Here is a 20,650-nt window from a genome sequence, read left to right as displayed (position 1 = left end):
TCTACACAGTCACCCTTTTATGTACAGAAACTTTGATTTAAATGATTAATTACCACTAAGCATGAAGTAGTTCATGCTTAGTGGCTTCCACAGAGGTTTCGTTCCAGTCTATGTTTCATAATTTTCCACTGGATGTCATTCAACTAGAAATTTTGCAATATGGAAAACGTTTTATGTTTTTCTGTCTAGAAATAGGTTTCTAAATGCGTAATTCGATCTACAATCAGTGTAATATCTATATCTGAATGTTCAGTAAATAAATAAACCAAACTGCTTGTATATCTGGACATTTAAGAAAAATTATAAAAATGATTTAACTGTAAAATCGAAACTGATACCAGTTTCGATTTTTCTTATTAATAAATCAAATTCCAATTCTAAATATAAATATTTAGTGCTTAAGGAAAAAGCGAATATTGAAGGATGAATTGCAACAACAAATCAATAATTTTATATGTACGAGTACAAAAATCTTCATATTATATCTTAACATTATAATACTAGTTTTTATATATTACGCATTAATATTTCTTCTTCTCTTCCCTCCTCTTAATTTTCAGGATAATCTCCCTCCCCCTTCTGTTTTCTTGTAGCACTGAATGTGTAATTTATTTAAAGTACCGCATCTTGATGGGTTTTTCTTCCTTTCTATTTCTTTGCGATGTAGGCTGGCGAGAGGTTGTCCTGCCCGTGTTATTTTCGGCTGCAGGGATGTTGTGTAAAGAGCAGGCTCTCACTGCCCTTGTCTTGTGTGTCCTAATGGATGTCTTCGTGCTGAACAGGGTAAGGGACCCGATTAATCTCACGTAGTTTAAGAAAATATTTCGTTTATCCAGAATTGGTAGAATGACATTCAAAAACCAGTACCATTACCATTCTTGTCTATAAAGTAAGTACGCTATAAAGTATACGATTTCATGAAATAACTGACTTTGATGAATCGGCCGAAATTTTTTTTGGAAAAAAGAAATAACAATTTAGATAACTGTTCGAGGACGTTGGGTTAATTGATGAGATTAGTGGTAAAAAAGAAAAATGCGTGGGGTGATTATAAATTATCAAGAAACACGGGAACTTACAGTGAAAAGTAATCTGCAATCAAGTTTGAATAAAATATAAGGGGATGGTTGGGCAAGCTAAGGCAGATTAGGAGGATTCTTTTGGCTAAGAACGAAAAGAGAAGCAGAAAGGAATTCTTTGCTCATGCGTAAAGCTCTGCGCAGTACAGACAGGCTGCTAGGAGAGCTCATCGGGTTCTGTCAACGATATATGGGATTGTTTTTTTTTTCACTTTGATTATCCCATTGTATGAGGCAATGGTTAGGTCTCATTTCACTACTGCTAGAAGGTTTGAAAATCTCATTTTAAGAAGGATATAAACCTGTTTAAATAGGTGCAGAGAAGAGGAACAAGATCTGTCGGGGACAAAAGAGCATTCTTACCAGGAAATTCTTGAATTCGTAAATTGTGGCTTCTGAAACCTAGATACATCTGCGAGGACACCTGATTAAAATGTTCAAGACTTTAAATGAATGAAATAAACTAGATATTAATGACATCCTTACACTTTCTCGAATGACACACGTACGAGGGATGGTAATAAGGCTCCCGGACTGGTGCTATTGCAGTCATGTTCGTCGAATTTGAAAATAAACGCAAGTGGTATGTTGTAGTTCAGACTTCCTCCAACAGATGGTGGTACAGAAATTGTCCAGTAAGCTTCCAGGTTGGAAGTAACAACCAGTTTCGTTAGTAGCGTTAATATTCCGTGTCACGCTTTTTCAATGGAGCAAGGAATAAATGTCAGATTCTGCTTTAAACTGCGAATATCTACAACAGAAACATATGAAATGTTAAAAACATGTATCAAACGTCAAAGCAGCTAAGGCAATGAAGCGTTCGGTATATATTGTATCTATAAATTGAGTGTATTCTTCAGTTCGAAAACCTGTAAGAAATACCCATGCATGCAAATCTTGCTTCTGACCGACTATCTCAGGAAACTCCTGGAAAGAGCCCATAAAAATTTAATGTCATTGAGAGGATTCAAACTCAGGCTTTTTCCACCAGTGTGGAGAGGACGGCGATTATATTCACTGTGCTATTGCAAGGGTGGATGACACCCATTCAAAGAGGAACATAAATTTATATTAGAAAAAAGGATGATTGCAGGATAGGACTTCGCGGGTAGCACAGTAGTTGTGTTCACCGTCCTCTCATATCAAGTGGAAAAGGTCTCAATACAAATCCAGTCAAAGAAACAAGGAAATTTTATGGGCTTTTTCACACAGTCGCTGAGTTTATCGGTCTGAGGTGAGGATTGCATAGTTTTCCTCCCGGAAAATCAAGTTTATCCTCCAGAAAACCGACCAAAAAATACATGCACTTATAATACACTGACCCCCTGCACAGTATATTAGCAATATACTCAGTTGATTTGGCTCTTAATACAGATTTAACCATTGCAGGATAGATGTGAAAATATTTGCGTTCAGTCATTGATTGATTCAATAATTGACTGGTGGACAAAACTTCGATCTCGTATTGTGGAAGTGTATAGTTTGAATAAATGTATAAATATATTGATCAAATTATTAGAATGAATGAACAAATGAAGTGGATACTTTTTGCTAGCGTTGTATAAATTGCTTCTTTCAATCATTGTGTCACCACTACTACCATATTGCTTGTACAAAGCAACTCTTAGTAAGTTGAAGCCTTGGTGGGGAGGGCAGTTTATATTTCACTGCAAATAATAAAAGAGGGAACAGCGTGTTGTCAATCTCTTTGAATCAACAATAACAAGACTGGTATAAACAAGTAATAAAAATACATGAGCCCTCAAACACAAAGGGACTTTTTCGGACATTCAGTTTTACTTTAGATTTATAATCGTTTACTCCTCACTATTATATTTTTAAGAATGTAAAGAATATTTGTGAGTAAACAGGTTTTTTCAATGGCAGGTACCGTTGACCAGAGATCTCCTTCAGTGTATAGTTATCAGTAAACCCAAGGCACCGCCCTGGTATCGGTCCAGAGTACTGAAGTTAAGAATTACACTCGCATCCTTCCTGGTGATCTTGGTGCTTCGGGTGAAAGTTATGGGTCAGCACTTCCCAGCATTCAACAGGTAAGCTTAAACCATCTGAGCTTTTCTTTCTTTTTGGAGATAACTCTCATTCATCTATGGCAAAATGGAGTGACTTGGCGTTCTCTTGTTTCTGGGGGAGGACTCCTTATAAATTATGATATTACGAATTCCCTAATTCCCCACGGATTATTCAGACATCGAAATATGTTTTTTAATTAGTTTTAACAAAGTTTACATCTACAATTATATGTTTCACTCTAATAGTCCTAAAAGATTGCTTGGGTTGTAGTAGTTAATTAATTCAGGTGGGTACATGAAATTACTTTTAATCGTTTTTAGGTTCGACAACCCTTCCGCTGCGTCGTCCCTCTTCACTCGCGTGCTCACTTACAACCATCTGGTGGCCTTCAATGCATGGATCCTCCTTTTCCCTAACTCGCTATGTTGTGATTGGTCGTCAGAATCCGTACCTCTGGTGAGGTCGCTGGATGATCCTCGAAACGTTGGAACAGTCCTTTTGTACACCTTTCTAGGGAAAGTGGTGCTGCACGCGACCAACGGAAACACAAGCATCCTTCGACTGGTGAGTGAAGCGTTATTTATAATGCAATCACCTCTTGCAACTTTGGTATATCTTTTTTTTTTTTTTGTCCTGTTCAAGAGGAATTTATTGCAGGTAAACAAATATGTCTATTTGTTTTAAAATGCAAAATTTTAGAATCAGTTTTATGTTACTAAAAATTCTTTTAAAAAGCTTCCATAGTATCCCATTGCCTTTACGAGCAGAAGTGTTTTGGATTCTGAAATTGCAAGTAATTAAAAAAAAAACACCATCCTAAAGAAAAACAAATAATAATCAAGACATCGATTCGTTAAATTAAACGCAGGATTCACAACTTTATTCTTCATAACAATAATTGGGCTGTTGTATTTAAACAGAATCGGTGCTAGAAGTACCAAACCTAAAATTAATTAAGTTCGGTGCTTCTAGCAGATTAAATTGACTTATTTATTTGATTCATGTCTACAACGGGCTCGATTTCATCGTCATATGAATGGTGAATGTTATGTCAAGAGAATTACGATTTGGTCGGTTAAGGTCGAATTGAATTAAATTAACCTTCCCCGATAAATTCAGGAAGGGTGTTTGAGGGTGGGAGTAGAGGGGACATTGCTCGATTGCCGACATTTCATGTCGTTATATAGGAACCCGTATCGCCTTCTGAACCTTTGAGGTCCTATTCTTCTAGCGCTGACTCTGTTTAAATTGAACAACAATCCACCACTATTGTGTTGAAGTTGCCAGCTCTATGTTTTAATTTTCAGAATGGATTCTTTGATTATTATTTGTTTTATAACGTGGTTTCACCGATTGAAGTATCGTTATCTTTCCTCCGATGTGACCAAAGAGTTTAATTTCCTTCACTTACGCATCCCATTTCTCAACCGAGATCCCTTTGATACATTATAGATAAATGTATTAAGTTAATTGTTTCGCTTAGTTTCTTTCAGCAATAAAACAAAAGCGCACATATTTTTCAGAATTTGATCATTTTAATATTCATAATCGTGCGCCGTCTTACTTCGGTATTAAAATTTCTATTAATATTCTTATCTTCGTCTGAAATACCCTTATGGATAGCACACACACACACACACACACGGTACATTATGAATAGTTAATGCTTTTTTTTTTAAATGAGGAACTTTCTAGCCTTATTTTTACTTTATTTCTTTTCCTCTTTTTTCGTGCTAGTTAAAACGTCATATTTGTTTAAAAACAAATTCAGGTGTCCGTACTTCAGCTTTTTCTAACTCCCTTCTTATTCCTATCACAAATGACTATTCCTAACACAATCCAGCGAATTAAATTTAATGGTGTCCTGGAAATTTATTATAAAAAGATGTTCATTTGATCTGATTTGGTTTATTAATAAGAAGCCAAACGGTTTTTTGAGTGGTTCAGTAGGTAGTAAAATTCCGAGAGTGCTAAAATTCCACAATCTGTCCTTTATCAAAGTATCAGACTTTGATGAAGGACAGATTGTGGGTGCTCGACGAGCTGGTGCCTCAATTTCCCAAACGGCTGAACTGGTAGGGTGTCCGAGAGCCGCCGTAGTTAAAGAGTACCAGAACTGACATAAAAATGGTCAAACAACGACCCGACGGCAAAACTGCAAAGGTCAGCGAAAGGTTGATGTTAGATGTGAGCGCCGGGTCCGAAGACTCGTACAGTCGAACAGGCGCAGCACTATTGAAGAGTTGACTACCCAATACAACACGAGCCAATCCGGAACAATATCTGGCATGACCATGTGTCGCACGTGTGGGGCTATACCAGCAGACGACCCCTACGACATCCTCTCGATGTTCATCGGTGTAAAAGACTCGCCTGGTGCAAATAGCATGCAAGTTGGACGTTAGAAGACTGGAAGAAGGTGTGTTGGTCGGATGAGTCACGTTATTTACTCCACACCGTGGATGGTCGTGTACGGATTTGGATATGGCATCAACAGCATCCATCATGCATGATATCAAAAGTGCAGGCCAGTGGAAGCGGTTGTATGGTGTGGGGCATGTTTCACTGGCAGGAACTTGTACCTCTGGTGCATGTGCAACAACGTATCAGTGGTCTCCGCTATCGTCAACTGGTTGCTGACTGTGTACACACCGCTATGTTACACTTTTTCCCGAATGGCGATGGTATCTTCCAAGTTGACAATATGCCGAGCCATCGGGCACTTTTTATGCAGGTATGGTTTCAAGAACACAGACATTTGCATTTGTCAATGTTTTAACATTGACAAATGCAAAGTACTGCATATGGGTAGAAGTAACCCCAGAGAAACGTACCAACTGTGTGGTACTACACTTAAGGTGGTAGAAAATGAAAAAGACCTGGGAGTAATTGTGCAATCAGATATGAAGTTTTCTGAGCAATGCAGACAGGCTGCCAGGGCAGGTCATGGGGTTTTGTCAATGATATATAGGAATTTTGCTAGCAGGGAAAAGGAGGTGATTGTCCCTCTGTATAAGGCAATGGTCAGGCCACGCCTTGAGTACTGCGTGCAGATCTGGAGGAAGGATGTAGATTTGCTTGAGCGTGCACAAAGAAGGGCGACAAGATTGATGAGGGGAAAGAAGGGATCCTCTTACCAAGAGAGGCTTAAGTTCTGCAAATTGCAGTGGCTGGAGACTAGGCACCTGCGCGGTGATCTGATTGAGGTGTATAAGGCCTTGAATGGGTTGAGCACGCTGAATTCTGATGGGATCCTTCCACTTGTTCAGATTACGAACCTAAGGGGGCATAAATTCAAATTAAGAAAAGACAGATGTAGATTAGATGTGCGGAAATTTGCCTTTAGCCAACGGGTGGTTAATTGCTGGAACAAACTTCCATCTGTCGTTGTGCAAGTTGATAGGTGAAATAAATTTAAGGAGGAACTGGACAAACATTTAGAGGGAATTGTTTTATATATATTTTTTTTTGGCTGATGCTGCATAAGCTCATACACTGCTTTCTTGAATCACATTCCACTTCTACTACTACAACAATTCTGACTTCCAGCATATCGATTGGCCTCCAAACTCCCCCGATATCAATCCTATAGCGCACTTGTGGGACACTATGGAAAGGCACATCAGGCGTCTGGATACACCAATCACTTCCATACCTGCATTGCTGGCCGCATTACACACAGCTTGGTTGGCCATACCTCCCGAACGCTTCCAACATCTTGTTGAATGAATGCCACGTCGGATAGCTGCTGCACTGAGAGCAAAAGGAGGACCTAAGAAGTATTAGGTATGTGGTCATAATTCAGTGATCACTCAGTGCATCCCCGACGTGTTCTGCGTTATGTAAAAATTTCATTATACCGTAAGTCACGTTGACCCCAATAAATCACGAATAGTCAAAGTAATGGGGAATTGTCACTTTCAATAAAAATTAAACATCAGATATTTCTAATCCATTTCGCAAATCTACGATTCAATAGTGCCGCTGAAGGAGTTCATTTCCAGCGACAGTCGTTTAACTTAATCTTCGAGTGAAATTTCCATCAACCACCGCTCACTTACTTTAATTACAGTCTATGGATTCTTCCATCTAAAAGGTGATATTTTTTTAAATATGCATTCTGATATTCATTTCCAGAGAATCCCAATCTAAAATATCCTTCTTTTTTTTCAAAATCTCTAACTCATTCTCTCAACCGCATTTACTATCTCTATCGTTCTCTTATAACTACAAATAACTCCTAACCTTTTAATTTATTTCCTTGAATATCATTATTCTTCGGCGTAACTACCCTAATAGTGAAATCATTTTCCTCAAAGACTTTAATGCTCATAATTCCATCTCGCTTCCACTTTCCAGTTATAGAGACAGTGAGATTTTTGATGCCATTAATAACCCCATCCAAATTGCTCATTTACCTTCTAAAATATCATCTTGGACACTCCTCCAACATTTTTGTTATTTTCCTCACCAGTAATCCCAACAGTTCTTCAAAATACACAGTTAACATCAACTATTGGTACCACAGAAAACAACTTGGTGATGATCGCTTCTTCCGTTCTGGGTTTTAGGTACATCAGCAACTTGGTTATGTAAATTTGTGTTTGAGAAGATGATCGCAAATATTTTATCCGAATTGTAACTGTTATATTGCTTATTATTCATTAACTTGTTAAACTGTATTGTTCATGTATTACACGTTACGTTTATTATATCATTTTATATATTTTTGACTGCCGAAAATTACACGTGATATACTGCATTGTTTCATAATACAAATTTTATATTATAAACTTTTAAATTAAAAAATTCATTACACCATAATATATTTTTCAGTTAAATTTATTTTTTAATTAGGTGCAGTGTTTGTTTGTGCTCAAACTACATACTTGATAAGTACAGGGTTGTTAAAATTAAAGTATCCCTGTATATAGGGCTCTGGAGCGAGTTCTAAGGCTCGTACTGAAGAGAAATTTGGACAACAGGTACAATAAACAATGCGCTCGCAATTTATTGGAGATAAAATTGTTACAAGATTTGTCACTGTACGGCGCTGTGGCAATACAAATCACTTGAACAGAGCTTTTTTTTTTTTTTTTTTTTTCAATATGTAAACTCCAAACACGAGAGGTATTAGAACCTATAGTATTTAGTACCGTGGTTGGGTTGGAGGTTGAGAAGAAGAAAGACGATATTTGTTGACATTGGACTTGAACTTCTGTAGACTGTAATTTTCAGGAAATACATATGAAGGAAGGTTGTTCCAGAAACGGCAGTTGAATGAATAAATGAGGAAGATGAAAAGTTGGTTCTGTGGGTTTGGAGTTGGACAGTAAATGGATGTTGGCTGGTGGCGGCACGTGTTCAGACTGTTTTGAAAGAGAAAGCGGGAATTATAGACGCAAATTCAGAGGAACAGTGCCCATGGAAGTATCTGTAGAAGAGGCATGCAGCAGAAACAGTACGTCAATGAGACAGCTGGGGGCACCACCCCAGATGTGGGAACAATAGTCCATGACAGGGCGGATTTGCGATTTATACAGAGTGAGCAGCTGTTTGGAAGAAAAGTAACGCCGAGAGCGAAAGAGAAAACCAAGTTTTTTAGATGCAGCAGAAGCAATATTTGTAATGTGCTTGTGCCAAGAGAGATTAGAAGTAAGGGTAATCCCCAAAAGAGATATATCCTTTTGCCTAGAAATCGGAGTGTCACTAAAGATAAGCATAGGAGAGAAGAAGAATCCTTTTTGCGAGATATAAAACAAGACTGAGTTTTAGAAAGGTTGAAATTAACTAAGTTGTGTTTGCCCTACTGGAGAATTACCTGAAGATCTGCATTTAAGGAACTAGTAGCAGATTTTCGAGAAGTTGAAGTTGATTGAGCAGGACAAGGTTTCTCAAAATGGAAAGTGGAATGCAATGTGCTATCATCGGCAAAACTATGGATAGAATTTCCAGTCAATGAAAGAAGGTCATTAATATACAAGAGAAAAAGAGCGGGGTAAAGAACTGAACCTTGGGGGACACCGGAATTAGTGGAGAAGTTAGAAGACAGAGAGCCATCTACCATCACCATCAGTGAGCGATCAGAGAGAAAACTGGATAATCAATTACTAAAAACAGTTGGCAAACCATAAGATGGAGACTTGTTTAAAAGACCTTTATGCCAAACACGATCGAAAGCTATTGAGATGTCAAGAGCAACTACTTGTGTTTCACCGAACCTTTCCATTGAATTAGTCCATAAATGGTAACATAAGCCAGAATATCACCGGTGGATCGACACTGACGGAATCCATACTGACGATCGTTGATCAGACGGAAGGTTTCTAGGTAGTTTAAAATTTGGCGGTTAATTGATTTCTCCATTACTTTAGAAAGAGTAGAAGTAATTGCAATGGGACGATAATTGGATGGGAGGGATTTGTCACCATTTTTAGGAACTGGGTGGATATGAGCAAATTTCCAAGCAGAAGGAAAAACACCTTTTGGAATAAGAAAGTAAGAAAAAACGCGGCAAAGAACAGGAGTAAGTTCAGGAGCACAAGTTTTGAGAACAATTGGAGAAATACCATCAGGACCTGGAGCTTTCTTAGCATCAAGATTCGTCAAAATCCTTCTGACATCCTTTTGACGGAAGACCACAGAAGGCATTGAATGGAGTGTGTTGGGAATTCTGGGAGGTATTTTACCAAGATCATTAATATATGTGTTGGAAGAAAAATGGGATGCTAGCAGGTTAGCTTTATCCTTGGCCGAAGTGACAACAGAACCATCTGGTTTGGACAGAGGTGGGAAAAAGATGGGAAAAAGTTGCGGCCAATAGCTTTGGCAAGAGACCAGAATGCTCGGCTACCATTAGGGCAAGAAGCGAGTTTTCTACTCTTAGCCTGTTTGAACTCTAGTTTGAACTGATTAATAACTGCTTTACAATTGTTGCGAGCTTTGGTGTAGGCAGAAAATGAAACTGAAGAATTAGAAACAAGCCAATTACGGTATGCAACGTTTTTCTCTTGAACAGCCTTAGCACATTTATTGGAAAACCAAGGTTTAGATAAAGGACGAGATTTTAATGTGCAGTTTGGGAGAAAGGATTCCATTCTTGCAAGAATAATTTCACTGACACGATCTGAGCAAGCGTTGACATCAGAAGTTTCGAAACAGTAATCCGAACAAGGAAAAGAAGAAAAGAAATCTCGAAGGTCATCCCATTTTGCATTCTTCTAATGCCAAACAACACGAGGTTGGGAATAGCCATGAAATAAAGGCTCCATTGGAGAAGACACAATCACCAAGTTGTGATCTGAAATGCCTAAAGGACCTCTCACTTCGACCGTGTACTTAGAAGGGTTGTTTGTTAGAAAAAGATCGAGCGTGTTGGCTCTATGGTTAGGATTGTCCGGTATTCTTGTCGGTAAATGAGCAATCTGTGCAAGGTCATTAGTAATTGCAAACGCCTCACCATTTCGACCAGTTGGGTCGGTGTGACTAGAAAACGGAAGCCAGAGGGAGTTTTGTGGACATTAAAATCACCAAGGAAAATTACCTCACTGTTAGGAAAGTTGGACTGGAGAAAATCAAGTTGCAAAGAGAGGAAGTCAAAGAGCTCCAAGTGATTAGTGGAGTTGGGAGAACAGTAGCGACAACAGATGAATTTGGCACAATGAGGTAGAGAGATTTTAAGCCAGAGAAGATCAAAGAGAGGAGATTCCAAATTGCCAAGTCTCTGACAGGGAATATCAGAACGGACATATGCACAAGTACCACCTTTGAGGCGAAAGGAATCATACAGCGAATAATTTGGGCAACTGAGATAAGCAGTAGTTGAATCAACCTATAACTGAGATTCTGTCAGAAAAAGTACATGGGGTTTGGAAGACTGCAAGTGGAAATGAATATCGTTGAAATTAGAATTGAGACCACATATATTTGTGAGATGAATTAGGAAGTGTTTGGGAGGTTTAGATCTTTTCGCAAATAAGCTTGCTGCATTAGTTTGGCAAATCATGGTGTATTCAATAGTAAGAAAAAGTGGGTGGGCATGCTGTATGATGTAATGAAATTTTTGGATATGGCGTACACTATAATAAGAATCTGTAATAAGAATATACCCAGATCCTTGACATAAGGTGGCCTCGACAATGCCCCCCGCATACACACTACTCGAACTCCCTCCAGTCACTATCTGGCAGAGTAGAGGTAGCAAGATTATACACTAGATGATCCGGAAGCCCCCTAGAGAGTTACCAATAGGTTCGGTCCGGTGTACTAAATAGCGGCCGGCCTGCGAACACCGTTTTAGAGCTGTACCCTCGAAATTGTAAGGAATATTGGATCTCGCCACGATGTTCATCATAACCTCAAAAATCATCAACCATACAGCACGATGAAAGAGATGGGGAAGCGTTGACCGTAACTTAGCTCTAGAGACTAAACATGGGTTCCACCACTTCAAGCCTCCAATAAGCAAAGTGGTGGTATTTCACCGGTTGATGAGAGTCATCTACTACCTAGTACTGCCTGGTAACATAGACGGGCGGCACTCCTCCATGTGGTGTGGGTGCCACACCTCGACCCCTGCTTACGTTGGTTCACACCCGGGTGGTCACCCACAGTATGCTTGTGCATTGGGGGTTATACTCAGGATTACTATCTGTCCCACCATCGTGAAGGTGCAAGCAGAGGATTTGGCTGTCACAGACCGTCCGGACTTCGCCGAAATTGGGTCCACTTGACTTCAGCGTCACCCGAATATTAGTTCCATCAGCATTTTAGACTCCCAGGTAGCAAGTACAGTTGTCTGGCATATCTGAGAAAATGTCTGTGACAACCTCAAAGATCACAATTGTTACAATTGTTCAATGTGTCTTCCATTTTGGTCAACAACATTTTCCATTCGAAGAACTGCATTTTCTACAGCAGAACGTAACATGTCAACTGGAATAGCCAGCACATTGCGTCTAATGCTGTCCTTCAGTTCTGCCAGAGTTTGAAATCCTTCCCGATACACGTAGTTCTTAAAAAAACCCCACAACCAGAAGTCGCATGAGGTCCGGTGATCGGGGTGGCCAAGATGTCTGGAAACAGCGGCTAATGACCCATTCGTCTGTAAAGTGTTGCCTTAACAATCTTTGGACACAATGGTAGATGTGGGTTGGTGCACCATCTTATATAAATATGGTATTCTGAAGGCACCCACGTTGTTGCAGTTCTAGTATTGCGAAATTTGCCAACATTTCATAATATCGGTGTCCAGTGACGGAACAGGTGAGGGGTCCAGTCGGTGTTACCTGTTCAAAAAAAATATGGTCAATTCATGAATGTGGCTGTAGGTCCACACCACACGCACTGTCACGTTTGGAGAATGCAACGGGAACTCTTGGATCACTCGAGGGTTTTCTGTTGCCCAAATACGAGAGTTGTGCGTATTCACTTGTCCATTTAAGCAGAAGTGGGCTTCATCACTCCAAAAGATGTTCCATGGCCAAGTGATATTCATTGTCATTCGCGCCAGAAACTGAAGTGCGTGTGTAAAACGAATATCTGCATCACCATGCTTTAGCTGCTGTTGCGTGTACATCTTGTAAGGATAGTATCGCGTTACTAGTCTTACAGTGGAATACGGCATGTCCACTTCACGAGAAACAGCTGGCACACTTGCGCTACCACATGGAGATTGACTCTATAAATCCACGACAGCCATAGCCACATCTTCAACAGGAGAGGAGTCCACTCGTTTTCGACCTGTACCTGGTTGAACACCAAGATGTCCTGTCGCTTCAAATTTCGCAATCATTTTGCGGACAGCACAAACAGTCATAGGTCCATGAGGGCCTTATGCGCTTCTGACGCCGGAATTTTCTGATAGCCACAGCTGCGTTGTTGCTGTTGTGAGAGTACAGCTTCACTAACAGCGCCTTTTCCTGCAACGTTGTTGGCATTGCTGTTGTAGTGCAGGAAAACATCTACTGTAAGATTTTGAAGAGACTGCTTTGCTTTTATACAGTACAGTAGAGCTGCGTTATGGCGCTGTGGTAATAACTTACGGTTATGCAAATAACGTAAGTTATTTGCATATTCGTAACTAAGATAGTTACGTGCCATAGAGTGACACCTTTTGTAACTAATATTTTTTCCAATAAATGGCGAGCGCATTCTTTATTGTACATGTTTTCCAAATTTCTCTTCAGTACGAGCCTTAGAACTCACGCTAGAGCCCTCTACATAGAGATACTTCAATTTTAACAACCCTGTATACGTCGTCCTACATTACACATAATACTCTAACTAAAGATATACGCAAGTCTTCAGATTCTAACTTTAATAGCGATGGGGCCATATGCTGTTCAATACGAGAAAAAGCTCCTGAGGCAAGATTTGGTTTTATCATTTTATCTTTCAATAAGACTTTGTTTGAGACCAGATTTTTGATAAAAAAAATTTGTATCATTGTGAGAATTTTATATTCTATAACCTTTGAATGTTGTGCCAAATATGTGAATGTAATATGTTAAAAATCCCGCTGCAATCAGAATAATCTAAATAAATACAATCTGCTTCTCTGAATGTATTATTCAAAAATTAATTTCACTGCTTGCTTGATTTTTTAAGGAAAATTATGCAAGCAGTGAAATATACGCATTTTTGTTTTCTTTTTTCGTGTGTTTATATCAGTGTTTTTGCGTTTCCGAAGTATCCATTCCTCTCCAATTACTCCGGGTAATTGCCAGTCCTTGGTACAGAACAACCGGTCATGTGATCACGAAATCTGATTTTGTGAAGAGCCTAATGGTTGTTTTTAACTACTAACTGGTAATTACGACGGCGGTCAGAGGAACACCAAATAAAGAAAGCCCAAGAGAGACAGAAAAAAATTGTAATTTGTGTAATTTAACTAGTTTAGCATCTTCAGCCTTTAGTTGTGTCTACGACGTGCTTCATCTGCACCTCTTGTACGAACTTAGAATACGAAATGGGAAGAAGAGACAGAAAAGGGTCTTAACTCTGAACAGCGAAGCAGGGGAGAACATAGAAAATATGAATAATGAAGGTTTAAAAGAAAGAAAAGGGCAGTTGACAGGCCAAATACATTCGTATACGATAAATAAATTTAAACTTTGTGTTTCAATAGGTTTCATTATTATTATTATTATTCCTAGCGTAAAAACAGTGGTTACAATTCTGCCACACCAGGAAAAAAGGCCTAAGTTCAAATCCCGTCAATGGCAAGAGGAATTTTTATGTTTTTCTTGCAACGTGGCTCGTGAAGATCGCATAGATTTTCCTCCCGAAAACTTGGGTTTTTCTTCCAGCAGACATAGTGGACATAGTGGACATAGTGTTTTTTGTTATGCGGTTCCCGTGGTTTCCCACAAATCCGCGTTAAATACTCTGTTAACATAGCAAAGCCAGTCAGTGTGGGTTATGTGTGAGTAGTGTGTTGTTTGTGTTGTTTGACTGGCCTCTTCGTTACTGGGAGGCGCGATCACCAGGAAGGAGCCTCCCAGCATCCGTCCACTGGCACGAGGAGCCGGACCAGGGAGTAAAAGACATCTGACGGGCCGTCCACACTCTTGCAGGAGCGAGAGTGGGGAGGGCCAAGGAAAGAGCGGAGAAGAGACAGGAAAGTGGAAGACAGACAAGATAGCGAGGATGACAGAGCGTAGGCATCCTCCCAGGCTAAACGGAGCAGGAAGAGTGCTAGGTGCAGTTGTGAGAGTCCTGGAGAAAGACTGTGGGTAGGAAAAAGAGAATAGGTAAAGTTCAAATTAAAGAGTCCAGGATCGTCACAATGGAGAATCACGGAGCGGCGTCGACAGGGCTGTCCGCCATTTGCAGTTTCATGTCTGGAAGTTTCCGGTGCTGGGTATCAGTTGCTGTCTAGAGGAGGTTATCCAGGAGTAGTGTTCGGGAGTTGCAGGTGATGCCAGCGACGACGAAAGACCTCGTTGGCATAACTGGTCAGTGCACGGAAGGCATCATTAGATTCCAATAACTTGGTTTCTGGACGAAGTGATGTAGTGTGGAGGTCTAGGAGTAGTTGGTTTCTTAGATCTAAGTATACGTTGCATGAGTGCATCACGTGATCCCAGTCTTCAGGTTCTCCGCAGGTACAGAGGGCATCCTCGACTAGGCCGAACTCTAGAAGGCGTCTCTTGAAGGACCCGTGGCCAGTTAATAGGAAGGAAGCATAGACGTTAGGGAAGAACCAAGTGGAACGTTGCTTGTTGATGTAGGTTACCACAGGAAGGAAAAGTTTAGTAGTTGCACCAGTTGTGGAGTTATTCCAGCGGGTTTGCCATAAGTTTATGAATTGTAGCCACACACGTTTATGTTCCTGTTTGATGTCGGTATCGGTACGGGTTTGAATAGTGAGGAATTCAGCTTCCTTATTCTTCTTGATGGCATGAGAAAGTCCGATAAAAGCGACGTGGAGGTCCAAAGGGAGGCGGCCTGTTAGTAGCTGTAGGGCGGCAGTTGATGTCGTTCTACATGCGCGGGTCATTTGTAGTAGCATAAGTCGTTGAATTTGCTGAATTTTACGTTGAGCATGCACTAAAGTCATTCTGTGGTACCATACTGCAGCTCCATATGTGACAATTGGTATAAATACTGCTGAGTATAAAAGGCGTAGAGTTGGTCCTTTAAGACCCCAGTCCTTGCGGGTAAAGCGTGCTAACATACTGATGTAATTTTTTATCTTTTCTTTGATAGCTTGGATATGAGGAATGAAAGTTCTCCTGTCGTCCAAAATTACTCCTAGGTACTTCACCGATCGGTAGTTTTTCAGTGGGCGGCCATTAAAACGTATGGTAGGAGGTCTGGAGAAGTCCAGTTTGCCTTTTAATAGGAGGGTTTTGCTCTTCTCAGTGGAGACTGAGAGTTTATTTTCCGTGGCCCATACGGACAGAGCAGCGAGAACAACCGTAGCCTGGGTTTCTATGGTGGCGCGGGTGGGGCCCTCAATGATAATAACCATGTCGTCGGCATAAGAAAGCTGAGTAGTGTGTGGGTAGTCCCTCAGGAGCCAGTCGTCGAGTATCATATTCCAGACAGCTGGCCCCAGGATGGAGCCCTGGGGACAGCCTCGGGTTAGATGTCGGGTGATGCAGTGATATTTTGTTTTGATGCTGACCTTGCGGTTAGAGAAGTAGCTTTTGAGGCAGTGGTAGAAATTCCAAGTGCAGTTAGAGACTCTGGCCCTCTGAAGAACGCCTGGCCACCACACTGTGTCAAAAGCTCCTTTGAAGTCAATGAATATTGCCAGTACATAAGTTGCATCCGACTGTTCTGCAACTTTGAGGGTTTTAGATAGAGCATCAATTGTGGAGCACCCTTGTTTGAATCCAAATTGAAGCGAGGATGCCAAACCACTGGCTTCATATCGGGGTTGGAAGCGGGAGAGCAGCAGTCTCTCAAAAACCTTGCCGAGAATGGGAAGCAGCGCAATCGGGCGATATGCCTTGGAGGTACCTGTGGGATCCTTAGGTAAGAGCCTCAGGTTAGCATGCTTCCAACGTGATGGAAAGTTACCCTCATTCAGACAGGTGTTGAAGAGCTGAAGAAGTATCATTGGAGCTATGGCCCAGAGACGTTGCACAGTCTCGCCTTCAATAAAATCCAGACCAGGAGCTTTACCTTTTTTGATTTTTTTAATTGCTGCATCGACTTCTTCCTCCGTGAATGGTTCCTCCATGTTGTCTGGCTGGAAGCTGGAATTTTGTACTGCTATCGTCCTGTGGATGTCAGTGTCAGAGTTGGTGTTGTCCTGATATATTAGTTCATCCAGAATCCGGTTGATTGTATCTTCCCAGTGTGTAGTCTCAGACGAGTCATCAGAGCGGACAGAGTGTATGACGTCCGTGGATCCCAGCTTGTTCCTCACGAGTTTGTGGACTAAACCCCACGGATTCCGGTTCCCCTCAGTATCGACAAGGGAACGCCAGGAGCTTTGCTTGGCATGGTAAATTTTGTTAGTATATTCACGGCGGGCTGCTTTGAATCGGTCTCTATACTGTTCTGCAATGTGAGCAGGTTCAGTCCTTTCTTCCAGCAGACATAGTGTGCATAGTGTGCATAGTGTTAGGGTCAGGCGCCACCTGTGATTTCTCACATCTGCGCCATATGTACACTGTGAAGAATACAGAACTACTGTAAATGCCAGAAAAGTGTTGTCTGTTGTATATGACATATTGCGTTAGGTTCTGTTGGGTGTCCTGGCATTTGGCCGCAGGGCCCCTGGTGGGACCTCACGTTGCCCGCACACACCGCTAGGAGGTAGCCAGGCTGCCCATTATTCTCTGGCTAGTCTCCGCCAGGGTCGCCTGAGCGTCCTGGACGAAGACCAAGTTAAAAAAAAAAAAAAAAAAAAAAAAAAAAAGAGAGAAAGAGAAGAGAAGAGAAGGCCTGGGGAACAAGAGGAAGGGGGGTCTGAATGTGAGGAACAAGCTAAAGTGGACAGATAGAGAAGGCAGTCCACCCGAGTAAGGAGAAATAGGGGATGGGTAGAGGGATCAAAAGTCACAGGGGCAGGCGCCACTGTGCGAGTGCCAAAGGCCAAGCACTCTCTGGGAGTCAGCTTTTCAAGTAGTGCCAACCATGATGATGCCAGCATAGTATTTTAATCTTCAGTCTTACTCTTTTATCAGTTGGGAAAATGCTATCCGACCCCAGTTTGTGTTTGTACATGAGGGTCGTTGTTCTGAGCAGCTCTAAGTTCAGCAAACTTTGCCCGTCTGATGGTAAAGACAGCTTGTGCGTAACTCGTTAAGGCTTTGTATGTTGTTTCATTCTGAAGCAGGTATGTTTCATGGTTACGAGGGTTCTCCTGGATTTCAGTAAAAAATTTGAGCCTACAATCATCGTAAGCAGGGCACTCATACATGAGATGCCCCCATGACTCCTCTTCGCCACAGTGGCAGAATGGATTGCTTTCAATTCCCATTGCTGTCAATTTTTGTTGAAAGGGCCCATGTCCTGTGATCAGGAATGTAACTTGCAGACCAGGTGAAAACCAGGAAGGAGACTTCGGGAAAGTCATGTCAATGGATGGGAGGAATCTTCTGGTAATTTCTCCTTTGGGCGTGGTTTCCCATGAATGCTGCCAAATTCCTTGAAGGTGTGTGAAGATACGTTTTCTTTCTTGTTTCAGGTCATTGGTAAGCTGCAGTTGAAGATTTAACAACTGTGTCGGAATTCCCTTCTTTAATCGATGGTAAAGTCCCCTTTTAATCACCTCAAGATAGAGTGGCAAGCATCCAGTAATAACCTGTAGGGCAGGGGTGCTGACAGTGCGACATGCCCTGCAGATAGATAACATCATGAATCTTTGTATTGAGTCAAGTTTACGCTTGTTCTTTTCCAGGATAGCCTTTGTACACCAAACTGAGGCTCCATAACACACAATTGGGAGAAACGCCACTTTATAGATGAGAGACAAAGCTTTATGCTTCAAACCCCAGTCCGCTCTGCTGACTCTTCTTATCATAGCCGTATACTTTCGGATTTTTGTGGATAAGTACTTCAGATGAGAGTGAAAGGTAAGACCGGTGTCAATGTAGATTCCCAGGTATTTGACTTCTGTGTAGAGACGTATAGGGATGTTATTTAACTTCATTGTTGGAGGCCTGCGTATTTGTAGCTTTCCTTTGAGGAGAATCGATTTTGTTTTCTCACCAGAAATTGAGAGGTTGTGGAGTGCTGCCCAGTTTTGGAGCTTTTCTAGAGCTGTATTTGCTTTTGCTTCCAGTGCCGCTCTTGTGTCACCTTGCACCACCAGAACAAGATCATCAGCGAAGGCTAAGGGTCTGGCTCCACCCAGGTCAAACCCCAGGAACTCGTCCAGAACAATGGACCAGAGGAATGGCCCAAGCACAGAGCCCTGGGGGCAACCGACAGCAAACTAACCGAAGAACACCCCCACACTTATACAAGTAATATACTGATGCTTCATAGCATCAGTTGCTTTGGCTCTTAGCGCACGCCTAACCTAAGCTTTCCTTATTAAAACTAACTTAAAAGTAGTGATGCAATAAGATAGCAAATTTTGTTCGGTAAACTAGAAATATATTTTGTGATGGTGAAATTACCGTTAAAACAGTATTTGATGTAATGGAATCTTTCCCCATATGCAATGATATAGTTATTATTTTTATTTTAATCTAATGCATTAGCATTAAATTTATTTTGGTTTATATTTTAAAATTAGTGGAGATTTAAAATTAATTTAGAGCCAGTTTCACAATACAAAGTGTGAAAATAGTTAATGCAAAGCACTGCTGTCATGCAGTATAGCGGCATCTAAAGGGGAAACAATGATTTACTGTTAATGTAGCTTAGATATAAATTAGTTTTTTTTTTTTTTTAATCTTATTTATAATCCAAACCCATTTTGAACACATGTTTGTACGCGATATTAGACTTTAGTTTTGCATCTACAAAGATAAATATGTATATATATATTTTAAATATAAATGAAACACATGCTAAGTCGTATAGCAAGCCAGTAACTGCTGATTATTGTTAGGAGTTACTACTATAGTTATAAATTTAGTATTGTGTTTTTAAAAAAAAAAAAAGTCCATATGCAGGGCAGTAACTTTAAATCTTACCAAGATTTAACTTTAAATATTACACCGGCTTAAGTCAACTTGTTAATAATATTAAAATTAATAATTAAATTTTTTTTCCACTAGTACTTTATTCCAAATTCAGCGGCGGTATTACCCTCTACAGTTAGTATATTGTACTACTGTGTATAATAAAAATGCAAATATTGTAACCATCACCTATATTGCAAATGGAAGCGGTTGTCAAAATAGTGAAGCATTGTACTTTTCTGTATTAAAGTTTTTAACTTAGATTTTAAAGATATGTGGCAGCATAAATTTATCATTATCTTTTAGAGCCTTCTTCTAATGGCTGCTCCATTCCTGCCAGCTACAAACCTGTTTTTTTCTGTTGGTTTCGTGGTAGCAGAACGAGTTCTGTACCTTCCCAGCATGGGATTTTGTATCCTGATAGCTTTTGGCTGGAGCATTCTTCGATATCGCAGGTGAGAATTCCCACCCAATCTTCAAGTTCTTATCATTTTAATCTCTTTCATTACTTAATAAACAAAATATAAATAGTTAATACATAGATATTAATTTACTATAGTGATTAGCTTTGAAAGATTTTTTTATGTAATGTTCACGTAATTATTTGGTTAGAATTTTAATTTTTCATTTCTTTCAGCACGAGGAAGCTCGTAGCAAATGTGGGACTCTGTCTTCTCTTGCTCTTCCATGGCCTCAAGACCACCAGGAGGTGTCTAGATTGGTATGTTTATCACACTTTTGTTTCATATTTTCTATCGCAAAATGAAGTAATTCACGATATTTATTTATAATTATTGTTTAACTGTAGTTACCCCTGTATTATATATGCTATATACACTTTAATTAAATTAAAGTGAAATATAACTTATCTAATGTAACAGATTACTGGCTTAAGAATATATTATCGGTGTGTCGAAAAAATTCAGAAGAACCCAGACGTTC

The 20,650-nt window shown here is 40.3% G+C and overlaps 1 protein-coding gene across 1 annotated transcript in view; it reads left to right on the top strand.

The window, feature by feature from the left end:
- Nucleotides 1-20,650, top strand: part of LOC150089758 (protein O-mannosyl-transferase Tmtc3-like) — a 186,308-nt gene that overhangs the window by 140,330 nt on the left and 25,328 nt on the right. Inside the window, exons 6-10 of the mRNA XM_090390094.1 lie at nt 668-783; nt 2,967-3,133; nt 3,434-3,677; nt 20,015-20,163; nt 20,346-20,429. Coding sequence (XP_090246220.1) covers nt 668-783; nt 2,967-3,133; nt 3,434-3,677; nt 20,015-20,163; nt 20,346-20,429 — 760 coding nt within the window. The remainder of the gene's footprint in view (nt 1-667; nt 784-2,966; nt 3,134-3,433; nt 3,678-20,014; nt 20,164-20,345; nt 20,430-20,650) is intronic.

The sequence above is a fragment of the Mastigoproctus giganteus genome, chromosome 2 (assembly GCF_048544385.1).
Source record: "Mastigoproctus giganteus isolate SK-2022 chromosome 2, ASM4854438v1, whole genome shotgun sequence".
In the NCBI taxonomy this organism is placed as follows: domain Eukaryota; kingdom Metazoa; phylum Arthropoda; class Arachnida; order Uropygi; family Thelyphonidae; genus Mastigoproctus; species Mastigoproctus giganteus.
The sequence above is the reverse complement of the archived record's forward strand: the minus strand, read 5'-3'. Positions and strand labels throughout refer to the sequence as shown.